At 33.7% G+C, this 26868-nt stretch overlaps 1 protein-coding gene across 2 annotated transcripts; it reads right to left on the reverse strand.

The window, feature by feature from the left end:
* Window positions 1-11342: 11342 nt before the first annotated feature.
* LOC127553754 (histone H2A-beta, sperm-like) lies at window positions 11343-15228 on the reverse strand. Of its 2 annotated transcripts, none has more exons than XM_051984733.1 (2): window positions 15130-15228; window positions 11343-11952 (listed from the first exon to the last, which is right to left on the reverse strand). In XM_051984733.1, the coding sequence occupies exon 2, from the start codon at window positions 11946-11948 to the stop codon at window positions 11532-11534; it is 417 nt and encodes a 138-aa protein (XP_051840693.1). In that variant the 5' UTR covers window positions 11949-11952; window positions 15130-15228; the 3' UTR covers window positions 11343-11531. The 2 variants fall into 2 exon arrangements, with proteins under 2 accessions (XP_051840693.1, XP_051840694.1); XM_051984734.1 differs by lacking the exon at window positions 15130-15228 and adding an exon at window positions 14292-14379.
* Between the last annotated feature and the right edge of the window lie 11640 nt (window positions 15229-26868).

A 26868-nucleotide genomic window follows, 5' to 3' on the forward strand; every position in this document is an offset into this window, starting at 1 on the left:
TTGAAGCCACCACTCTGGAGTGGTATTTCTAGCAAAGCACAAGCTCATTCCCAGTACTAACTGCCCACACAGTAATTAGGTAGTGATTAAAATTATTTTTTGAAGGGAAGAATTGGGAAAGAGTGCCTCTATGCACCCTTTCAGTGATTAGATATTGATGACTAAAAAGGGAACAAATATTTCTCTTTATAAATCAAACTTCTAATCTTGGCCATCTTTTTAGCCATACATCCTAGACTTCAGGCCCTTTATCTTCTGTGTCCCCCTCCTTCAGGCACATTCCAGTGTCCTTTCTGACAGAAAGATTATCATGGATAGGACTCATTCCAACTATAATATCATGATGAAGAGACTAAAAGATTCTGCAAATTCAGTCAGTTATTGATTTACCTGTCAAGCAGAGATATGGCAGAGAAGGGCCACAGAAGCTCAGAACCAGACCCTTTTTGGAAAATCTGATGGGCAGGAGTGTTTCACCTCAAAAACAGGGGAAAAAAATGAAAGGAAAAACCAGTTGCAAAAAAATCTTGGAGAGAAACTCACTTGAGTGAAGCCCTAGAGGCAAGTACTTAAGGATGAAGTTGGAAGAAAGAAAACAAACAGAAAAAAAAGATGGAAAAGAGCCACAGCGATTTTTAAAATAACAAATTATTTTCACAGCTAAAGCTTGTGGAGAGACCATATTTGGACTCCAACACCACAGGCCTGGAAATGCTTCTTGAGGAAGTCAAAGGGCATTGAAGAAAACAAAGACAGGAAAGAAATAGCTAGACTATACTGAGGCTATACAAAGAAGATAATGCTGGAGGCAACATAATTTGAGGGTGTTGAAGGATTGGTTGTTAAAATAACTAAAGGAAAGGAAGATATCAAAAGCAAGGAAAAATTATTGGATCTTATTATCAACACAAAAAAGGTATGATTGAGAGAATATGATTAGTTACCAATTCATAAGCCTGCTTTCCCATCTATGTGAAATTTTTATGAGTGTACACATAGAAATTCACCATGGCTATCATTAATAGGGGTATTAAGAGAAATGGGTTTTACCAGACAATATTGCAGAAGACTACATCTTTGTAATCATCCAATTTGACTGAAAGTTATTTTTAAGCTTGTTTGTATCACAGACTGCTTTGGAAGTGTGATAAAACCTATGCCCTTCTTCTCATAATATTGTATTTAAATGTATAAAATAAAATATAAAGAATTACAAAAGAAATCCAGGACCAAAAAATAATTGGAAACTAAATAATCTCATACTAAAGAATGATTGGGTGAAACAGCAAATCATAGACATAATTAATAACTTCACCCAAGAAAACGATAATAATGAGACATCATACCAAAATGTATGGGATGCAGCCAAAGCAGTAATAAGGGGAAATTTCATATCTCTAGAGACCTATTTGTATAAAATAGAGAAAGAGAAGGTCAATGAATTGGGCTTGCAACTAAAAATGCTAGAAAAGGAACAAATTAAAAACCCCCAAACACTAAACTTGAAATTCTAAAAATAAAAGGAGAGATCAATAAATTAAAAAACAAAGGAAAGCCAGGAATGGTGGTATATATTTCTAATTCCTGCTACTGTGAAACCTGATGTTAGTATAAGCTTGAGTTTGGGAGTTCAAGACTGTCATAGGGTTCCAGACAATCAGGTGAGTCCACATTAAATCTAACATCAATATGGTAAGCTATTCTCTCCTGACTTCACCCTTGCTAGGAATCACCAGTCTGACTACCAAGAGGCTGAGCCAGCTCAGGTCAGAAAGGGAGCTGGTTAAACTTTTTGTGTTGATCATTGCTGAGGATGGGTCTGTGAGTGGTTGCTAAATGGGTGAATTAGGGAGACACAATCTCCAAAACAAATAAACATAACAACAATGTCCCACGGAAATCAATATTTATATTTAAATAACTATCAAACTATGAAATAAAAATAAAACAATTTTATGGACCATAATTTGAGAGTACTCATTATAGAACAGGACTTCTTTAACTTGTTCCCCTTGCAACTCTTTTTTGCCAGAGGAATTTTTACACATCCCTAGATATATAGGTATGTAAAATAAGTATACAAATCAAACATTTACTGATAATAAATCATAATTTTGTGACTCCCCCATATTCAGTTTTATAACCCCATATGGAGTGGCAAGGCATAGTTTAAGAAGTTTTGTTATACAGAATCAAGGTTTATTGTATCATTGCTCACTAATATACCCCCCACAATAAAGCATATCTCTATATATTTTTCATAATTATACAAGATTCCTTGAAATTTATAACCATAGAGATTACCTTGTTTGAGATGACCTTCTGATTATTAATACTGAACAAGGCATACAATATGGAGGCATGTTTAGAAAAACCTGTCACAGGGGAGACTCTCTATGTGATCAGGATTTCTTAGGGCTCTTCTTTGTGAATGACATATTGATTCCACCAAGCAATGGAACGCTGCAGAGCTTCTTAAATGAGATCAATAACTATTCAAAATACTTTGAATTATTCACATAGGAAAAACTAAATGAATGGTGAATTGCTATTGTCCAGATTATACTAAGTAATTTGATGGACAACTTATAGTGCTAATTCATCAGTATAGATCTCTTAAAGGGATATACTACAACTAACCGATGAATTGGACTCAGAACTGAACAGAATGGGGGGAGTAAACTTGGTTACTTTTGAGAAACAGCAAAATTATTTTATTGACTGCAACCTTCTTCCTGAAACAAACACTTGTATTTTTAGTGACCCATAAAGAGGCTAAAGAGTGTTCTGTTAGCTCCACTCATCTTCTAATGTCTCCTTCTTTTCTCTCCCTATTATCTTGCATTTAAAAAATATGGAATATAAGCCCCTTGAAGACTGAGACTATTACCCCCTCCCTTTTTTTTTTAAACTTTATTTTCTTGGAGCTTAGACTACATTGCCCTTGAAGGCAGTTTTGAAATTGTGTGATTCTTTCATTGACCAAAATTTTGTAATGACAATTTCAACCTTCTTTCCTTCCCCCTACTTTACTTATTTCATTAATTTGTTTTTTACTTGCTTTAAGTAGCCTGATTCACAAAAGTAAAGATGCAGAGTCTACTTTCTATCAGTTTGATCACTTCTGATACTTTCTGGAATGATCACCTTTCTGACTATTAAGGATAGTTAGGACAAACAAAACAAGGCTCTAATTTTCTGACTCACTGTCCCTTTGATCTTGAGGAAACTTGATGATGCAGTGGATACAACTTTAGATCCAGAACAGAAAGACCTAAATTCAAATTTGACTTTATATACTTACTGTGTAACCCTAAGCAAGTCATTCAACCTCTCAGTTTCCTCAAATGCACACTAAGGATGATAATAGCACCTACCTCACAAAATCATGAGAATCAAGTGAAGTAATTTTTGCAAAGTACCTAATGCAGAGTAGGTGTTATACAAATACTACTTTCATTATTATAAAATATTTGTAAAATACTTAGCAAAGGGACTGGTAAATAGTTGGTATTTAATAAATGTTTATTCCTTTCCCATATTTTTTTTCCTCCACAGATCTGTAGAGACTTCTCATTGGATAACTTTTAACAGTCAAGATTTTCAATTATTGATTAAGTTGAAATAGGGATTCTTAGTTGGATATGACTAGATCTGAAAGTACTCTGGGATCCCTCCTTAAACAGATGGCTCCCTAATGCCCTGAAATTTTCCTGCATTAAAGTTTTAAGAAATTGATAAAGTTGTAATTATCAATTGTTTATCACATATGAGTAACTAACTACAGTAAATATTTTCTTATTGTTTATAGGATAAAGCTGATGTTATTTTGTGTGTGTGTGTGTGTGTGTGTGTGTGTGTGTGTGTGTAAAACTTGAATCACTATGTAAGTTTTCAGAGTTCTGTATAGTAAACACTAATACACCTAAGTAGGATTTCATGTCTGTATCTGAGCACAAAGGATATTTCTTCATGGAGAAGAGTCTGAAGTTCTGGGAGGAAAAAGGAGAGAAAATTCAGGTCATTTAGAAAAAGGAAAAGAGGAATAGAACCGGGATCTTGGGACTTCTGAGCTGTTAAAACAGAAAGACTAACTAAAAAGAAGCCACAGATTACTTTTTTGGGGGAGAGGGGTGAGGCAATTAGGTGTGCCCAGGGTCATATAGCTAGTAAAAATTAAGTGTTTGAAACTGAATTTGAACTCGGGTCCATTCTGAGTCCAGGGTCAGTGCTCTATCCACTGGGCCATTTATCCCCATAGATTATTTTTGGGGACAGACTGCGGTTGGAAAGAGATGAAAAATCAGAGCTCTGGAGGCCACCCAGGTCTTTTATCAGCTTGTGAATGCATGAACCCAAAAGTTGAATGATAAGAGTTCTAAATGAGTGGTGGTATCCATGGCTGTCAAAGTATTAGCTCTATTTCCCTCATTTTGAGGAAAAGAATTGTACAGCAAGGAATAGTTGTTACAATGTTTCTATTTTTTCATTTCCTTTTTTGAATCTTTTATCTATTAAATATCTTTGCTGATTCCATGCTCTATTTTTTTAGCCTAGTTTTTTTCAGTATGGTAATAATTAGACTCATGTCTAGACTGAGGTGGGTTGGGGCTTGAGCCATATGTGGTAGAGAAAAATATCCTTTTCATCTTAATAAGAATCCAAGTCCAAATCCACAAAGAGGCAAGTGTTGTCTGGTTCATAGAACAACCTCCCCAACACATACAACATGGGCAAAATCTGTTAACATTGTACTTTGCCTTAGGAATGGCATATATATGTATATGTATATTATATATATATGTATATATATATACATATATATATATATATCTACAATTTGCATACATTTGTGTGTGAGTGCACATGTGTGAAAGGCAAGAGAGATAGAGAGAAATTGTCTTTATACTATTAAAGACTTTACTGGGAAGTTCTGGATAGTGGAAAATGAATTATTTGTCACTAGCAATATTTTTTTTTGGTAATGCTGTGGCTATGAAAGTAGCCATCAAAACCAAAGGCTACTTTTTATTTTATTTTAATAGTATTTTATTGTTCCAAACACATGCAAAGACAGTTTTTGACATTCACCTTCATAAAATCTTGTGTTTTCTCCCTCTCTTCCCTACCCCTCCCCAAAACAGCAAATAGTCTGATATAGGTTAAACATATGCAATTCTTCTAAAGATATTTCCATATTTGCCATGCTGTGCAAAAAAAAAAATCAAGATTTAAAAAATGATAAAAAAAGAAACCATAAGCAAACAAACAATAACAACAGCAACAACAAAAAAGGGGAAAATGCTATGCTTTTTTTCCCCCTGAGGCAATTAGGGTTAAATGACTTACCCAAGGTCTGCACAGTCAGGAAAGATTAAGTGTCTGAGGTCAGATTTGAACTCTGGTCCTCCTGATTTCAGGGTTGACGCTCTATCTACTGCACCAATTAGCTGCCCCCAAAATACTATGCTTTAATCTAAATTCAGTCTCCATAGTTCTCTCTATGGATGTAAATAGCACTTTCCATCACAACTGAGGATATCAATGGCTAATATTTGAAGAGTGATCAGATTGGGGTCTGAAAACTTTCCACATCGAGAATACTAAATCATGTCTTTTTATGTACATACACATTGGTATATGTGTACCTCTATTCATAATATATTTATGTGTATGTGTATACATATATACAAAAAGCATACCCACTGGTAGAAATGTATTTATATATGTTTATACACACATACACACACATTTATACTTTGGGCATCTAGCATTTATATATATATTATATGTGTGTATACATACACTATACACTATATACATAAACATATATATACATAGGCATCTGGCACTTTATTCACATGGATGGACATGCTCTAAACCAGCAGTTACCAGCAGCGGGTCTGTGAGATCAAACTTTTTTTCACAATAATACTAAGACATTACCTTGCCCCTTTGCTCATTCTCTCTTGAAATTGTGTTTTCCAGAAGCCACATGACCTATGAATTAAAGATTTAGCTGCAAATATGAAGACCGAGTTAACATTGTAACTGGGAAATTGTGCTCTTGCCATCCAAATAGACAAATTTCTTGACCATTCCTGCTGTTTTGTTTGTATTTGTCCAATAATAATTGAATCCAATTAATAATTGAAAAAAACTTCTTTTATGTGGATGCTTAACAATAAAGCCAAGTGGTCCTGAAATATTTAAAGTTGTTGGATATTTTTTTTTTGAATCTCATGGTTTATCCTGGAATAATTGTGTTGACACTTACACAGTGCAAAATCAATGGTGGATAAAATTGTTGGTACCTTAGTAGAAATCAAGGCAGTGACATCAAACTTTACCAGCAATTGAGTTCCTTACTACTATATACTTATTTACTGAAAAAAAATTCAATCCAATTTGGGAGAGTGGGAGAGGAAAACACGAGGCATAGGACACAGGGGCCAAATCTATGGATCTGAAATCGGGCAGAGCAGCAGACATAAAGGCAAGTGAGTAAGAATCCAATTTCTACCCTCTAAAAAGGAAGACATTGGGAAGAATTTGGTATAATACCTTCCAGTTTTCCAACAAGCAGGGAGAGGAGACTGGAGGAGGTACCAGTTTCATGTAAGAATGTACTTGATGAAGCAATAAAAATTATTAGTTTTATTAAATGTCAATCCTTGAATATTTATTTTAATAGTCCATATGACAAAAGGAGAATCATTTCTGCTGCATATCAAAATATGATAGTTGTCTTGAAGATAAGCACTTCTGCAATTGAGTTGTGAGTCAAACTAGTTGATTTAATTGAGTATCATTTTTACTTGAAAGAACAATTGATAGATGAATTATGATTATTTAGATTTGGGTGTTTGGCAGACATCTAAAAAATAAATGAAGTGAGTCTGTCACTTCAAGGAAAATAACTATTTTTGTATTATTATTATAATTAATAAATTATAAAATTTGAGCTTTCAAGTAAAATTTTGAATTTTGGAAAACTTTTATCTGAACCATGCGTTGACAGTTTCCTAAGGTTTGAAAGCTTTTCTGATCAGATTGGTGGTGCTACTAATGCATTTTTCATACTGTAATGAAATGTGTCAGTATTTGAAAGATGTGCTGAATTTAGTGAACCAATATCTTCCAAATGACTAATGTCTGATATTGCATGCACATGGTTAAACAATGCATTCAAAGTTCCAGATAGACCAATGGATTTTACTGTAAGCTATCATAAGAGGTCATCACAACTAATCTTTAAGAAACTGCCACTTGTCAAATTTTGGTGTGTTATCAAAGAATAGCCATACTTATCTGAGGAGGCTATTAAGACAATCTTCCCCTTTTTCTATCTACATTTCTATGAATGAGACTGGATTTTCTTCATATTCTTCAATCAGCACAAATTGAATGCAAAAGAAATATGAGAATCTTGTTATCTTTTATGAGATCAGATACTATAGAGATTTGTAAAAATGAAAAAGTGTCACTTCTTACTAGATTTTGTTTGGATAATATGATCATTTTTTCATAAAAATATATTAATATGCAATGATGTGAAATTCAAATAAATATTTTTAAATTTTAGTCTAATAGAGTAGATATTGATACATATACTCTACATAAACAAAAACTTTTAGGAGTTCACAAAATTTTTCAAGAGTGTAAAAGGTTTTGAGGATCAAAAATTCTGACAACTGCTACTCTACAAACATCCAAATTACAGATCTCCTGATACCTTAATACTCTGATGAGTTACTGATGTAAAAAACATAATCAACTGATGGTGAATTTCCAAAGTGAGCTTCTTCAAATATTGTTTCTTGAGAGATAAATACACAGATTGCCCAGAGGACAAATACTAAAAGCTTTTCAAGTTTCATACATATTACAGCTTGTACTCCTCAGTACTGTACTCAGACTCACCAATTATGCCTGGGAAGACAGAGAAAGGCTTCACTAGGTAAGGTATAAAAGTAGAATGCACAGTGATCAATCTTTAGTAGCTTAAGAATGACTTAAATATATGTCAGACCAACTTGGAATAATAAAAGAGAAAAGTTAGAGTTAAAATGGCAAAGTAAAGGCAGGGACTTCCTTGAGTCTCCTCCAATCCCCAACAAATACCTTTAAATAATGACTGTAAAAATTCTAGAGTAGCAGAACCCAAAAAATGACAAAGTGAAACAATTTTTCCAGCTCAAAACAACTTAAAAATCAACAGAAAAGGTCTATTCCAACAAAATGAGATTGAAGAACAGGATATGTCAGTGCAGCCCCTACCCCAGCAATTGGGCAACTGAATCACCAAGGTGAGAGCAGAGTATGGCCCTGTGCATTCTGCCAGAGTCCCAGAAAACAAGAGCAGGTCTTGGGAGCGAACTGAATCAGCAGCAGCCAGAGCAGCTTCCAGAGATCTCGGCCCATAGATAGTAGGGGGTCAAATAACTGGTAAGAAAGCATCTCTCTGTGAGCACTGAGGCAAGACTCTTGCTTTGCCTATACTTGGATCTGGGTTGCAAAATAGCTATAATAAACTTGTTTATACATTGTCTATACATAGAAAAAATGCTAGATTTGAAATCAGAAGATGGTCTAGATCAATCTATCCTTTGCCACTTAATTGCTTGTGAATTCTGAGTCAAACCTTTTCATCTCTCTGGATCTCATTTTCCTTATTTCTATAATGAGGGAATTAGAATAGAGAAACTATAAAGTGCCTTTCAGCTCTAATCTCTATTTTGTGTAAATTTGTATATGTATATATGTACAAATATATATAATATACATATTAAATATTATATTTCATATGTGTATGAATACTCTGTTCTCAAAGATGTTACAATTAAACAAGTAGACAACACAATCATGTAATGACTAATGTGGTTTAAATAGCTAAATATGTGTTGCAAATGATAGAGGAGCTCAGAATCCAGTGTAGATTGAAATTGAGTAGTATAGTGAATCCTAAAGAAAATGGCAGGATTTCACAATTTTGAGAATAGGGGGGAGCCTCAGCAGCCATGTAATCTACTCTATCTATACATGAAAAGAATCCCCAATATAACAGTAAGTAGTATTCCAGCTTTTGCCTGATTACTTCCAAAGAGGGGTAGGCGATTCCACTTTTACACAGTTTTAACAGGAATGTTTTCATTACATTAAGCTTAAATTTACTACTTTGCAACTTACACTCTTGTTCCTAGTTCTATCCATTGGAACCAAAATGAGTAAATATAATCTTTCTTTCATATGATAGCCTTTCAAATTCTTAGAAACATCTTTCAATTCTTCCCCCACTCTTCCTTTTCTTCTTTCCCAGATTAAACATTCCATTTCTTCCAATCATTCCTCATATGATAAGGATCCAAGACCCTTCAGATCCTGGTTGTTCACCTTCAGGAACTTTGCAGCTTATCAATGTGATATCTAAAACTGATCCAAGTACTACAGATGAGGGCAGAGGCAATAGTGCTATTATTCTCTTATTTCCAGAAGTTGAAATTCTTTCAGTGCACCCAAGACTGTATTATGGTTTGTTTGGAGATAAATCACACTGTTTATTGATTGAACTTGTGGTCTACCTAAACCCCAAGATCTTTTATTCCCCAGAAGAACTTTTTTCTATCCATGCTTTCTCCCAACTTATTGCTTATTTTTTTAGGCCATGTATAAGGCCTTACACTTATCCCTACTGAATTTCATCTTATTAAATCCCACTCCATGAACTAAGCTGGAGAGATCTTTTTGGATATTGTCATGCCATACTTTAGCGTGCTCTCTTTCTTCTCCCCCTCTCTTTCCTTTTCCTCTCCATCATTTTTGTGAGATCTGCCAAGATGATGATTAGGGGAAAATGGAATTGTCAGCAGTGGCAATAACAAGAACAAAAGCAGGTGGGTAGGAGTGAGCGAGAGGGGTCTGCAGAACAAGACAATGCTGGTTTGGCATAGAGAAGTCTCAATGAGACTAGAGAAGTATTAATGGCAGAAAAATTTGGAGATATAGTATAAGAAATATACTAATTCATTAACAGCCCAGTTTGAGTTCAACTCTTTTTGATTAATAGAGGTTAAATTCTACTTGTGTAACCTAAAAATGTTAATAACTAAATATGAATTGTACAGAGAGTAGGACATAAAATTATAGTGGACAAGACACCAGAGCCTACTTTCTTCTGTGATTGGAAAAAAATAACAAAAATACTACAACAACAAAAGTAGTCCTTATGTTCTGCTTATTGTTCTTTTAATCATTAAGAACAGATTCTCCCTCCATCCCTCTTAAAAACAAACTGTCATAGTTTTGGCAGACTAGTGAAATTAGAATTAGGGATTGTTGATGAAGCCTGAGCAAAAAAAAGTTGTATTGATCTCTTGAATCTAAATTAAAGCCAAAGAGTTAAAATATAAATGAACTAAAAACAGTAATATTTTCCAGAAATACATACTGAACCAGTATGTTTTCCTGAAAATAATGATTACCTGAGCTATTTCAAGATCATAATGTTCACTTCTGTGAATATCTTTCATCATAAGATTAATTTCAAAGATGGGAAGTACCCAGACAATAAGCATGGGTTGTACAATAAGCATCTTTCTATAATTTTAATGTGTTTTATGAGCATGATTAAATGTATATATGTAAATCTAATGCATAGAAGACCTGGATTCAAATCCTTCCACTGATTTGTACAAGTTGTGTGACATTAGGCAAGTCATAACTTCTGATTATTCCTACCTAATTCTCTAAGATGAAGTTATAGAAGAATTGCCCAATTTGCCTAGGGAGAGCAAACATTCACTATGATAATCTTGATGTGAATTCACAGATCTGGACGAAAAACTAAATTAACACTAAATCCAACCATAAATACTTTCATTTATCTGTCTGCCCTTTGTTATGGGATATACTTCAACTCCTTAGGTTTAATTCCAGTGTTAGAACTCTTTTAAAGAGCAGAAATGTAGACCTAAATAATTATCTCAAGTTTCATTTGGTGATTTTTTTTCACTACAACTAGGTTAACAATACAATCAAATGTTTCCTTTATTGGCTAGCAGGATTGTTTAGGTTGTTTAAAAAAAAAAAAAACCCAACAACAACAACCCAAAACTCATCTGCCTAAAGCAGGCCTATTTCTCCACATGAGTAAATTCCCCTTTAATTTTTTTTTTTAAAGGAAAACCTATCTTGTATTGACAGAAGACAATTTTCTTCCTACTCTAAAATGTAAGACTGAGAAGAAAAGGAAATAGTGTTTTCTTCCCTTTAAATATACTCAGAGTAATTAGAATCCCAGGTTGATAAATGTTTTAGCTTTAGGAGGAATTCTACAGACCAACTTAAAGCATAAAAAAAAGCAAGCATTTTTTATTATAATGCATTTCTATAATTCTGACTCATTAAAAATTAAAAACTCAAATTATCACCTATCAACCTTTCCAAGCAAACTGAACCTGCTTAGAGCAAGCAATACATGTCTGAAGAGAAAAATTCCAAGGATTCCCTATTTTCTTTTTCTCTGGAAATAGCTAGACCTTTTGGAAGGAAGAGGATTTCCCATCTGGTAGAGCTCGAGTCTTCCGGGAAAGTAGTTGGAAATGAATGTGGGGCATCACCCCACCTTCAGGAATTGTTGCAGCAGCCACGAGCTCACGAAGTTCCTTGTCATTTTGAAGGGCTAGCTGGATATGCCGAGGGGTGATACGGACTTTTTTGTTCAGCTGAGCAACATTACCACTTAGCTCCAGCAACTCTGTGGTCAGATATTCCATCACAGCAGCCAGAAAGACAGGGGCTTCAATACTGATTCTTTCAGCATAGTTTCCAGTCTTTAAATACTTATAGATTCGACCTATTGGGAACTGCAAGCCAGCCCTGTAAGATTTAAAGATTTTGAAGGATGGATTTTTCTTCTTATTTATTTTGCCTGATGTAGACATGTTCATTCAGCTGGGAAAAATAAAAAAAAAAAGCTTGCTTATTCCTGTGACATTATGAACATTACCCCAGTATTTCTCTATACAGAGAATCACAGAGTTCGTTGATACATCAGCAGATCATAGAATCATAGAGCTAGAATATATCTCAAGGTCCACCTGAGTCCAATGCTCTCATTTTGTAGATAAGAAAAAATCAAGCACACAGTTAAGGAACTTGACCAGGGTCATTTATCTAGTGCCTGAAGAGAGATTTGCACTCAGATCTTCCTGGTTCCAACTACAATGCCTTATCTACTACACTATATTTCCTCTCTAGATCAATTAATCAAATCCATCCCTAAATGAGAATTCGTCATAGTATCCCTGGAAAAAAAAAAAAAAAAAGGACCATACTGCTAGAAGAGAGGTTCTTAATCTTGAATCCATGAAAAATTTTAAATGTATTATTTGATAGTCATGTTTTAATATAATTAGGTTTCTTGGTGATTTATTTTATGCAATTAAAAATATCATTCTGAGAAGGGGTCCATAAGTTTCACTATCCTTCCAAAAAGATACACAACAAAACAAAAAAATTCAAATACCTATATTTGAAGATTTTCAAGGAAGAAGGGCAGAATAATTTCCTTTTTGGAAATTCTACTTATTAGGACCTAGGAGATGCTTCAGCAGATAGAGTGTCAACCCTACAGTCAGGAAGACATCTTCTCAAGTTCAAATCTGGCTTTAGACATTAACTAGCTGTGTGACTCTGTCCAACCCACTTAATTATATTTGCCTCAATTTCCTAGAGAAGGAAAAGGACAACCACCCTAGTTTCTTTGCCAAGAAAACCTCAAATGGGGTCATATAAGATTCAGACATTACTGAAAATGACTGAACAACTAGTCATCAGAATGACTATATCTTTTTACAACTTCTCATTGTTCTCTATATTGCTTCTAGCCGAAGGACACTTAATTCTTTTTTCTTCAGGACCCTTTGTACAATTGAAAGCATTCCAGAAAACCCCTCCTTTCTTCACTTTTAAATCAATAAAGTCACCAATACTTTATTAAATGTTTGGCATTATCACAACTGGAGAATGCCACCTTTAAGAACTAGGTATTAGAGGGGTGGGGAGGCACAAGGAAATAGCTTCTGCCTTCAAGATTCTTGCTGTCTTAAGAAGAGATGGAAAAGTACATTCTAGAAAGCAATTTTGAACTATGCCCCCAGTCACCAAACTGTCCATACCCCTTGACCTACATTTCAAATAAATCAAAGAAAGAGAAATAGGACTTAATATACAAAAAAAAAAAAAATGTGTACAATTGTTCTTTTTATAGTGGCAAAGAACTAGAAAATAAGGGCATGTTTATCAATTAGAGAAGGGCTACACAAATAATAAGATAATGAAATACTTGTGTGTGATGAGAAAAAATGAAAAGGACAGCTTATACAAGCTGGGAAGACTTGTATAAATTATATAAACTGAAGGGAACAAAGCTAGGACATTTTGTACCTTGTAAAATCAAACAACTTTGAAAGACTTTAAGAACCCTAATCCATATAATGATCATGCTGAAGCATGTTACCCACTTCCTAAAAGAAAGGGGTTAAACTAAAAATGCAAAATGAGACACAAATTTGGGGTTGTGGCCAATTGACAAATTTGTTTTGCTGGACTACATACATTTATTACAAAGGTTTTCTTTTTCTTTTTCAATTACAGAAGTAGGAGGGAGGGAGAGATGATAAATTCTGTTAATTAAATTTTAAAAAGAAAAATGAACAAACTGAGTTTGGAGTAGAGTAGGTTAGGGAGAAGACAGACAAGCCGAATGGAGGAAAAACCTTTTTTGAAAGATTTGAGCTGCAAGTATTTAGATCCTCCTAATTACCCTTCTTTTGAGGGCTTAAGATAATTTCTCTCCTTAAGTATTAACTCTTCCTTTTCCTGGAATACCAGTTCTTCCATATTTCTTCAAAAGATTTTTCTGTCTTCTATGAACGCTATATTGTACTATCAGTTAGGACACCATCATTTTTTTTTTCTAAAGGCATTTTCATTGATTGTGGAGGAAAAAGGCTTCAAGGGCAGGGACCTATGTCATCTTTTTATTTTCTTTATATCTCTAGTTACTAAAATGGACCCTGGCATACAGTAGTCACTTAATAAATGCTTGACAATTTGAGCTGTAAGTACCTCACTCCCAACAACATATTATTTATTCTTTGTAACTATAATTATAAATAAATATAGAAAAACTGTTCATTTAAAAGATGTACCAACTTTAATCAAAATATTTGCAGTGATCCATACACAGAGAAAATTGATTCTCATACCAACAAAGAAGCAGTCCTTACCTGTAGTAGCCTACTCCAAAAAAACAAAAAAACAAATTAAGGAAGAACTCTAACCTCAAATGCAAGAAATCCTGAACCTGCCGTTGAGATTTTCCCATTTTAACTGCTTTGATCTAGTGGAACGTGAGGACCACTCTTCTCCTAGATGAGAATATTGATGACACCTGGATTATTCAATCCTACAAAGATTGGTCTCAGGTATGAATGCTTCTGAACCATTAAAAAACCTAAAATGAATACGTGGGGTGCCTATTACAAGATCAATTTCATTGTCTGCCCCAGTAAAAAAACATTTTTTCCTAGGTGAAGCTTGCATAGAGTTATACCTACAAAAACACAGGGGACAGGTATGAATGGAATAGGTTAACCAAAATTTAGTTTGTAAGGTTACTTCTCCTCCCCTCACATTTTCTATCTTTGGACTCTGTGGCCCCCTCAAATGTTTATTATTTTTCTTCCCCTTACATTTTATAACTTTGGATTCTATCCTTTTGTAACTATAATTCCTTTTTTATGAAAGGCCAGATAGAACTACTCAAAGGTTTCATTGTTGTTCATTGGCCCTAAAGTCTTGGTTAGGAAGTTTAAAAATCGAATTAATTGATACCACAATTCATTACAGCTCAGGTTGTTGAACACCCAAAGAGAAAGAATGGCTCACACAGTGAGTCTGCCCATGGTCAATTAAGACTTCTTTTACTCTTGAAAACTTCTAGTCTTTATTCTAACTATAGAAAAACTGTTCATTTAAAAGATGTACCAACTTTAATCAAAATATTTGCATTGATCCATACACAGAGAAAATTGATTCTCATACCAACAAAATAGCAATCCTTACCTGTAGTAGCCGCTCCAATAATAAAAGAAAAAAAAACAAAAACAAATTAAGGAAGAACTCTAACCTCAAATGCAAGAAATCCTGAACCTGCCGTTGAGATTTTCCCATTTTAACTGCTTTGATCTAGTGGAACGTGAGGACCACTCTTCTCCTAGATGAGAATATTGATGACACCTGGATTATTCAATCCTACAAAGATTGGTCTCAGTTATGAATGTTTCTGAGCCATTAAAAAACCTAAAATGAATACGTGGGATGCCTATTACAAGATCAATTTCATTGTCTGCCCCAGTAAAAAAAAACATTTTTTTCTAAGTGAAGCTTGCATAGAGTTATACCTACAAAAATACAGGGGACTGGTATGAATGGAATAGGTTAACCAAAATTTAGTTTGTAAGGTACTTCTCCTCCCCTCACATTTTCTATCTTTGGACTCTGTGGCCCCCTCAAATGTTTATTATTTTTCTTCCCCTTACATTTTCTAACTTTGGATTCTATCCTTTTGAATATTTATAAATCAAATTCTAATCTAGGAATCTCACTATTTAATTTTTAAATGCTATCATATTGATTTTTTCTAAGAATCTCAAAATATTCACTCTACTTTTTTTTTTTTGAATGTGATCTCTTTTTATGGTTCTTTAAGACTAAAAAGTTTGCTTTTTTCATTTTTCACTTTTGACCTTCATGACTTTTCTTAGTTGATAAAAGTTCTTAAAAGGAGAATTTAGAAGGACTTTATTCTAACTTTAATTTATATTCAGAAACTGAGAAGAAAAACAGGTGGTATATTCTTCCCTTTCACTTTTCTTTTCTCAAGGAGAAAATCAAATATATTTTTGGGTTATTTAGTCACTCTAGACTACTAGATTCATTCAGAAAGTATTAGTTTGTAACCTCTATGCTCACTTAACCTTCTTATATATTTAATGTGAAAAACTGTTGATTCACATAAATCCAGACTATCACATTTTACATGACTCATGTGTATAGATTTTCAAAAAAGAGAAGGAATTTTTCTATTTCAGTGATAATACATATAGTTGAATAAGAAAAGAGGGCTGAACCTAAGGGTTCAAAAAAGCACATTTAATGGAAAGGAGAGTTTACTGGGCTATTTTAATGAGTATCTTGAAAGAGATGTAGTCATTTTAGGAAGATTCCACTGGTAAATGAAAGCCAGTGTAACCCCAGAAGCAAGTGAGCAGAAACAAGATACTATTTTTATTTTGTTCTTAGAAGGTTTTGAAGGAAAGATATGACCCACAAAAGGAATGAGTTTCATAGGAAGCATTGTCCATGTGAAAGGGATGGAGGAGGGATTCCTCAGACATATATAGCAATGTCCCCAAAATAATGGGTGATTGACTTTGCTTTGCTGGCAACTGATGATTATACATAGAAAAGTGAGATTGACTGTGGTTGAGGAGAAAGTTCATATACCAGAGTGTCTCTAATAGCATTTTAGTTATGTTTTAAAAAAACCAAACAACAAACTAGAAACAGCCCCCCAAAGAAAAACCAAACAAATAAAGTAAGAACACCAAACACCTAGAAATAAAGTGAATAGCAATTTGTTGGGAAATGATTGAAAAAAAATGTAATGTACAAAAATAATGGAATATCATACTTCTCTAAGAAATGATACACGTGAAGAATCCTGGAAAACTTAGGAAGAATTGTATGAAGTAATGATAAAACCAAGCAGAACCAAGAGAACAACCTAAGAAATGACCATAATAATGTAAAAGAAAAGAATATCAAGAGATAGGAGAATTCAAGACAATGCAGTTAACAGTCTTGATCATGATTATAAAATATATTTCTCTTCATTTGATAGAGATGTGGTGGACAGTAACTGACAGTGTTACATTTTAGACATTGTTGGTGTATTGGTCTCTTTTTCTTAAATGCACTTCTTTGTTACAAGAGAAGATTCTACTAGATTGAAACAAGATTGAAACTAGAAATGACGATATTGGGAAGGGAAAGCGTCAACAAAATGTTTTTGGTTTCCAGTTCTGGACTTTTGGAAATCCAGAATATTTCTATTATCTCACTAGATGTCTCAAACAGACCTAATTTCATTAATTTTATTTTCTTTTATTAATTTACTCAGCATTTATTAGATACCTCTATGATAGTGTTTCTTAAAACAAACATAATTTCATTAAAATATTGTTTTAATTCATTCAGTCAGCATTTATTAGACATCTATGGTGTGTCTTTTTTGTTATTTGTTATTCAGTCACTTTAGTTGTAATTGACTCTTCATGATCCCATTTGGGATTTTCTTGGCAAAGATATGAGACTGTTTTCCTAGTTTCTTCTTCTGTTCACTTTACAGATGAGGAAATTGAAGCAAACAGGATTAAATGATTTGGCTAGAGTCACACAGCTGTCTCAGGATAGATTTGAACTCAGGTCTTCCTGACTCCAAGGATTCCAAGTCCAGGGGTCTACCCTCTGTGATACTTAGCTTCCCTAGAACTATAGGGAATAGAAAATAATGACATAGTTTTGTCCTTTAGTTGACGGGAATAATGTGCTTGTATGCTAAAAACAAAACTATAATATAGTGATTTTAGCTTTGCAAAGAACTTTATATGTATATATTATCTCAGTTGATCCTTACAGCAACCCTTTGGAGGAAACAGTCTCAGACAGGCAGAGAGGCACAAAAAAAGTAACCATGAAACGCTGGATTCAAATTTAAACCTAAGTTTAAATCTTCCTAAACCCTAAGTCTAATAGTTGGTTTCTTACTACAATAGACTATTTCTCCTAAATAACTAGACTACAATACCTTGATTATTATATTCTCAGCAAGCAAAGTTGAGCTTTTAACTAAGTTGGCCACAGCAATGACAAAGTTGGAGCCTTGATCTCCTTAGTGCTTAGTTGATAGTGTCACATTCCCAGGACAATAAGACCTATGATCCTGGGAATGAGAGTGCTGTCTGTGGATATGTGCATTGCCATAGGAAAGTTCTCTATCATTGGGCAGCAGGTTTGAAAGGATGCTTTACAGAAATAATACAGGATCATGGGATCATAGCTATACAGTCAGAAAAGTTGTGGTAGTAGTATCCAAAGAAATTGTTTGTAGAAGCTGCTGGTGTAAATACTAACAGTGGAAATAATTGAAGGTGAAATTTAGAGATATGGATTTGGAGGGCAATGATAGTGTAGAGCTGACAGAAAACTACCATTCCCAAAAATGCAACCTGTTGTATTTGAAGGCCACTTCCTAGACACATCCATTTCAAAGTGGTTGTTGGAAAGGAGATATCAAAGAAATAGTCCAAACCCAAGCTCAGGTTTTCTTAGATAGGACATGTTCAAAATCACATATAGGGCCTAGAGGAGACATGTCCAAATGCTTTTTCCCCAACCAGAATTTCAAGATGCAGCTCTAGACTTGGTTCACATTTCATAACTAGAATGGAAGAAAGAAGAAGAATGGTGGTTTAATTCCTTTTGTAAATCCAATGAGTCTTCAATTCCTCCAGCATTGCTTGAAGCTAGCCCCAAATCGCCCAAGGGATTGGCCAGAATCAGGAAAGGCAGTTCAGTATTTATTCAGTGTAAGGGTCCTGATAGGTTCCTTTAACTTCATTAGAATGTTTGATTAGTTTTTGTTATACATTTTTATTTGTATGTGATCAAATCCATCAAATTTATCTTTGATGATTTTGTCCATTGCTCTAAATAATGAAAAATATGATCCTTCCACATTTGGAATAAGTAAGCTATTCCAACTTCTTCCTTTTATTTTTTTTTTAAATTTATGGAATAAAATAGTATAATAAAACTGCAAATATATCATTTATAAATTGTTATTCCTTTTAAATATATAATAAAGTTATCATGTAATTTTCTTTCTTTTTCTTTTCCTCTCATCCCCTCCCTAGAGGTGGGTACTAATAGACACAAATATATATTATATGTAAAATAATTTTATACATGCTTCTATTTATTAATTATTTCTCTGGGCAAAGATAGCATCTTCTTTCATATGTCTTTGTAATTTATTTGGATATTTACAATAGTTAAAATTACTTATTTGCTTAAAATTCTTAAAATAATATTGCTGTTACTGTATATAATGTTCTTTTGGTTCTACTCATTTCATTCTTCATTATTTCATGCAAGTCTATGTTTTTCTAAGATCCTTCAGCTTATCATTTCTTATAACATAGCGATATTCCATCATAGTCCTACACTATATATATATTCGTTTAGCCCTTCCCCAATTTATAGGCACCCTTGAAATTTCCAGTTCTTTGCCACCACAAAGAGAATTGCTATAAACATTTTAGAACCTATATTTTCTTTTCCTTTTTAGGAGTATTGCTGGGTCAAAGGGTGTAAGTAGTTTAATAACTCTTTGAGCATAATTCCAGATTGCTCTCCATAATAGTTCACAATTTCACTGACAATGAATTAGTGTCCCAATTTTCCACATTCTTTCCAACATTTTTGCTTTCCTTTTCAATCATTTTAGCCAATCTGATAGGTATAAAATGATTTCTCTAATCAATAATGATTTAGAGCATTTTTATATTGCTATAAATTGATTTCTTTAAACTGCTTGTTCATATTCTTTGACCAATTATCAATCGGGGAATGACTCATTCTTATGGATTTTGCAAAGTTCCTTATTTATTTGTGATAATGAAATCTTTATCTGAAACATTTTCCCATAATTTTTTACCCAAATTTTCTGCTTTCCTTCTGATATTAGCAACATCAGTTTTATATGTATAAAATCTTTTCAATTTAATGTAATCAAAATCATCCATTTTATATCTTGTTCTCTATCTCTTTTATTCATAATTTGACTATATAACTGTTAAATAATATGTTCCATGTTTTTCCAGTTTTTGTGTAACTTCTCTCTTTATATGTATGGTAATATATCCATTGTGACTTTATCATGGTAAATGGTCTATGCTCAATTTCTGCCTACTGCTTTCTGATTTTTCCAACAACTTTTACCCAATAAATTCTTATTGCAAAATTTTAAAACTTTACACTTGTCAATTCTAATTCCTTCTGTTAAGTCTGTACATCCATCCATCCATCCATATATACCTCACTGAACCAATTGAAGCTTGTTTTAGTATATGATCTGATAATGTAGCTAAATCTATTGTGTTCACATGGTTATCTAGCTAACACAACATTTATTATAATTGAATGTGTTCTTTCTCCAGTGTTAATAGTAAGAGGTTTTATTTATTTATTTATTATATTTGTTTCTCTAATTATATGTTTATTTCTATGGTTTTTTTTTGGGGGGGTGGTCCAGCAAGTCCTCTCTTGATTGACTTTTATGATTAAATCATTGTGACATAATTAAATTGGAAAACCTTCCTTTATTCATATCATTAGTGTTGTGTACTTTTCCTTTTAAATAGCTTCTATGTCCAAAGCAATCCTAACAGACTTTGGATGAAAAATGCCATCTATATCTAGAAAAGAACTATGAAAATTGAATGTAAATCAACACATGCTGTGTTCACTTATTTTTTCTGTCTTTTTTTTCTCCCATGATTTTTTCCTTTGTTCTAATTTTTATCTCCCAACATGATTCATAAATCAATGTATATAAAAACAAATTAATTAAAAATAAATAGCTTATATGTATCTTTGTAGTTATTGTCATTATCAATTAAGATTTTTAATTTGTTTTTTTTTACCTGCTTATTGCTGGTATATGAGCATGAAAATAATATTTGGAAGTTTATCAATAAATATTAATATAGATATGCATATGTATATAGATATACATAGATGCTCAATATCACATTTGGCCTGGAAAAATAGGACTAGAAAGTGGGATTTGCCCCATTTATATAATAACCTTATCTAAGTTCCTTCTTCCTGAAATAAAACAAAAAAAGAAAATAGCCAAAATATTTCTCTTCTCTACACATGAATTTTTAACCAGAGGACAAATAGACCAGATAAAAACTAGAAATTCCAGATAAAATAAGTTATTATAGGAACTGCTTCTTTCTCATCCCCCATGAAAACTTTTGTGCTGCCTTCCAATATTCCAGTCTTCCTGCATGGGGGCCATCTGTAAGCATCAAGGATAAGCAGTATTCAGGATTCTTGCTTGTCTAGGACACCAGCTAAGGGAGAAGGTTAAGTATGATCTCTCCCTTTGCAACAGTGACAGCTGCACTTGGAATCTTAGGCTCTTCATCATTGCCCACTGCCATCTGGTTGTGACAGGGTTTGAGTTTAGATACCTTCACATTTTCCCATTTAATTTTCAATAAAAGCATTGCCAGTCAGTTCCAAGAGCGCCAAAATGAAGTACTCCAGTACATTCCTCAGGTAAATACAAGCCCCCACTTCTATTCTGTCAACATGCAGATCTCTCTTCAGATATTGATGGATGAGGTTTAAGGGAAACTGCAAGTGTGTCCTTTGGAACTTATACATCTTAAGGGCTATATTACATCTGTTGATTTTCTTCCTTGTTTGGAGTTATCTTTTAATCCAGTTGAAGCAAATGAGAGAAAGAAGAAAGAATTAATATAAGTCAAATAAAAAGAAACTCAAAAGGTGATCTGAAACAAAAAAAAAAAGAGCCTATGTTTCAGGCTTGTCCTGCTATCTTACTAAAGTATTGAAGAAAAAGATATATTACTTATTAAAAATTCCTGATAATCTTGAAAAACCTCAGATATGTCTTAGTGTATGCTTAAATTTTGCTTTGCATACCCTAAATAGAGAACAGCACAAGTGAGAATTCATTTGGACTGAAGGGTCTCAGGATCTGACCTAAAGTCTCAGAAGACAATCTGTCTTTTTCCCCCTACAGAAGAAAAAGTAGTTAACTGTTGTAAACTCCCTACAATCTCTTTGGAGGTAGGGATTCTGTCTTGTACTTATTTTTAGATTACTTACAATGCAAGGCAATATTAAAAAAAATTCAAATAAGCACTCAATAAAAAATTGATTGGCTGATTGATTGATAGATACTCTGCCTAGGGGGATGATATTATGGGAATTTGACCTTCAAGAGCTTTGTAAAGGTGCTGTCATTTTAGTTTTAGAAGCATCACATGTTAAAATTCACTAATTCTTCACAGAGACAAATACAAGAATGGTAAAGACTAAGGGAATTTAGACATTCAAATCAAACAATTGCTTTAAACATTTTAGTGAATAAGTTGTTTCATTTCCATTGCTCAGGAGAGAGTTCCACTGGCCTAGAAAGTTTTCTTTTTAGTAATTGATTAAATAACAGTTAAAATGATACCAGTATCCAAGACCGCAGAGTTCTCCAAAATAGTTTTTATTTCAGACACCATCACAGCATTGCCATGTCTTCTATCTCTGCTGTTTGATCATTTTAGTAATTTTCTAAATCTGAAATCAGACTCTGTGCTAGAAAAGTACTCAACATGTAATTTATTTCAAAGACCATTTAATCTAATCTGAATCTGTATAAAATGGAATACAGTTGGAGAATAGGAAATGAATACTAATGTGTGAAAAATCATTGGTTTTGGAGTCAGAAATCCCTGTATGAATTTTATTAAATTCCTCATCTAAAAAATACGGGATTTGAATTAAATAATCTCTGAAGTCCCTTCTTGTTGTAAAATCTCTGCTTCTGAATAACTTTGGCACCATCTAAGAACTATAAAGTCTTAAAGGTAAGAATGCTTGCTTAGAATTTAGGTAAGCACATAAATTATTTTTACCTTGTAGGAGTTCAACTTAATTGGGCAGTGATAATAGAGTCCCAGTACATGCAACTCCCTTTTAAAATTATACCTTAAACATTAATTCTTAAGACAATGTCTTAAAACTCTTTGCTTTCAAAAACTGTCATTCCAAGACCAATTGATAATAGCAAGAGAAAATTAAAAAATGGAAATTTTTCTCCCTCCAAGCAATACCCTATACTTCTTGAGGTTGTGGGCAAAAAGTGTTAAAAGAGAAAATTTATGAGGGAATTTTAAAAAGTTCTCTGTTGTTCTGGGGTTCTGTGAGTGGAGGGCAGTTAAACTGAGGTTAAGTGTTCCCCCATATCTTTTTAAGCATGCTCTCAGAAGCTGATATTACAGTTATAAATAGCAGTAATGGTTTGGCCAAGCAGGACTAAATGGATCCTTAAATAAACCACAGCAGATAGAGGAAGACCCTCCCCTCCTCCCCCACCCCCCACAGCAAGACAGTCAGGCAGCAAGCATTTTTATGTTTTCCCTAGATGTCAGGACTTGTGCTAATGGGGAAAAGAACATGAAAATAACTATGGATATATAAGATACACTTATACACATATTAGATGGTACAAATATCAGTGAGAAAAGAGTTCACAAACCCATCAACAAGATCAGAGAATCCCAGATTCAGAGCTACAAGGAGATATGGTTGAGTGACAAGCCTGAGGTCACACAAAGTATTAAATATCAATTATCTGGTTAGTATAGAAAAAGATGACTGCAAAAGGGAAAGAGTGATTGAAAAGAGGCTGAGTCTTTGGATACTACAAATAAATCATTTATTCTAAGGATCTTGGGCTTTCCTCATTATTTTGAAGCATTTCTTCACATTCTTACTTCCTTGTACATGCTTTTGACCAAGTTTTCTTCAGTACTTATACTGTACAACATGCCACTGATATTGAGTTGTAGTACTTCCCAGCAAGTTCTAAAAGATGTTGCCTTATAAAAGGACTCTGTAGGTCACACTCACAAAATGAGTTTTTTGATGATTAGGTTGCCCCTATGTCCAAGAGTAAATATTGGCAAGAAATAATCAATGTGGTGATAGTTGGAGCTATCTTATTGTATTATAAGCCAAGGTCTTCAGTTTTTATCTCTATATGGTAAAGGTAGCTTTCTTCTATTCTAGGATCAGAGACCACATGCCCAGACTAAATAACTGCCAAAGCAATCATATATTCTTTTAAGCAGGGCTATAATTACACTGTAGACCATACTAAGCAAGATCAAATGGGGCATTTCATATCAGCTAATAGTTATTACATTATTAATGTCAGTTTATAACATTAATAAATTGTAAGCATTTACTAAGTTCCTAATCTGTTTCGGGAACTCACAAGTGGTAGGGACACAAAGAAAGTAAAAAATCAACCAACCAAACAAAAAAGCCACTCTAATCTCATCTCCTTTAACTAGAACCCCTAGTTTCCATTGAAGCACAATTCAAGGACATCTCCTATATGAAATTTTTCCTGATCAACTCTATAATTATCTCCCTTATGAAATGACTTTGAATATTTTTTTGCTTACAAAACATATGGTTCAAGAAGACAAAATAAGACAAAACAAAGATTAGAGGTTAAACTGAAGCCTTATGCTTTTATACCATTGATAAGGTTTAGATTTAGAGAACCAAAACGAAATTAGGGTTTCTGGTGGTCAGGGAGTAAAATGATAAGGTCTAGTGGCAGGTTCAGAGAACCTAATGGAGAGGTTTGGCTCTCCTACCACCCCTTGGCATTCGGCGCAAGGACAAGGAGTTCTGGGGACTCCTTTCTGGTGGCGTGGAGATTCTCTGTAAAAGAATTTATAGACCCCAAAACCTCGATTGATAAAAGAGGTTTATGATGGGGATTGGAAGTAAGTTAGAAATCCTGACAGAGAGGCATAAAGTCTGGTTAGGGAAATAGGTGAGGATAAAGAGAGGATTGCACTGAAAAGAGTATTCCAGTGGACAGAGGCTCCTTGGCATAGCATGGCATAACCTAGCATGGCATAGCATGGCATGTTTGGAACCTTTGCAAAGAGAGGATTTTAGTTTGGCTCTTTTATAATGGGAGCTTTGGCTACAAGCAGAAGTTGGCTCCTGGATGGGTTTCAGTTTGAGCTAGAATTTGAATTGAATTCAATGAGTTTCAGGACTGAGCTGACTCCACCCAGATAACAAGGATGAAACTGTTTGTCCCTCCCAGCAGCGTCCCTCATTGAGGCAGAGTTGAAGGAGATTTTCTCCTTTAAGGATTTTTAGAGTTTCAAGATCCCCTCTTCACCATGATCACTTTCTTTGAGAAAGGAATTGATTAGGAACTAGATATGGAGAGCACCAAAATAAACAAAATAGATTCTATTTGTAAATACAGGAAAAGACTTATTATTGACGTGGGAATTATTTCTAAACTATAGTCTATGTAGAGTCAAATCATCAGATTACTATCAGAGCTAGGATTGGAAATAGTGAAAAAAGAAAGAATGGTAATGAAAAAAAAAGGATACAGTATCAATTGTGAATCTTATTTAAACAAAAAAAATGACAGTCAAAACTGGAAAGTGGACAACATATATGACATAATAATTACCATGACTAATTGTAATACTTTTATAAAGAAATTTAACTAATATGAATGAATTGCCACAATGTGGAGACCAAAAAAAGGCCACAGTTGGCAAACATCTGACTTAACTTGCCAGATGGAGAGAGAGGGCTGCCAAAAGGCAAGATCAGGTTAGAATAGAAACATGTCTGTAAAGTCTTACAAAGAAGGATGATGGATGATTATTTGCAGTAAAGCATAGAGAAAGAAAAGCATTGAAGGGTATAACCAGTTTAAAGAAAACTTGGCAAAACATTCAACCTGGCAAAGCTATCCCAAGGGCTTCTGAGGACAAAAATGGAAGTACTTTAACAAGCAGAAGAAAAATGGAAAAGATTTGTAAAAACTATTACAACAATTTATTTTTTTTCATCAAGGACAAAGGATCCACTATACTTAAACCCTAAATCTACAATCCTAGATTTGTTTGTAGGGGAAGTATAAATGACCCTAAAGAGAACAAAAACTAGGAAAGCAGCCATATTGGATACTACACTTAACAACATATAAAAGAGAATGGTGCTATGGGGGACATAAGTGTGGGACTAATTGAGGGATTCTCAATATAAGTAATCTGAAAGGGTGGAAGATATCAAAAACATGCCAAAAATTTCAGATCTTTATTACACTGAAAAAAGATCATTGAGAGAACTTAAAAAAAAAAAATCCCAAACCTATTAATGTTTATGCCTACTCTTCCAAATATATTTTATTTTTTTAAAAAAAGATATGCAAATTGAAAGTATCCATGTTAAAGGTATTAATAGGGAGCAATGAACCATGTCTTTATCACTTTATAATTAACTGAAAAATGTGGAGAATATGCAATCTCACTGTGTTTATAGATTGTTGGTTATGAAATAGCATTTGATTTCAAGGAGAACAATATATTAAAGGTTCTTTTCCTACAAAACCAGCAGCTAGAGATGGCTTAGTGAATAGAGTGCTGGGCTGGAGTCAGGAAGACCTCAATTTAAATCTGGCTCAGACAGTCACTAGCTATGTGACCCTGGATATGTCATTTAACCTGTTTGTCTCCATTTACTGAAGAAGGAAATGGCAAATAATGCCAATATCTTTATCAAGAAAACCTAATGGACAACATGGTTCAAATCTCACCTCTGCTTTTTCCTAGGTCATGGTGCTAAATACTAAAAATAAATTTTAATTTAATTTTTAATTTATGGAATAAAACAAGCATCTCTATAAAATAGCATAATAAAAAGATGATTGCATATGAAACTGCAAATCTGTTACATACAACTTGCTATTCCTTTTGAATGGGATAACATAAATATAATTTGAAACTTTACAAGTTGTACTATAGCCAAAAGCTGAAGATGGTCAGATTATTTTAGATATACATTTCCCTCTTCTTCTCGCTGCCATTT

This window comes from Antechinus flavipes, chromosome 3, assembly GCF_016432865.1.
Source record: "Antechinus flavipes isolate AdamAnt ecotype Samford, QLD, Australia chromosome 3, AdamAnt_v2, whole genome shotgun sequence".
NCBI classification, from domain to species: Eukaryota; Metazoa; Chordata; class Mammalia; order Dasyuromorphia; family Dasyuridae; genus Antechinus; species Antechinus flavipes.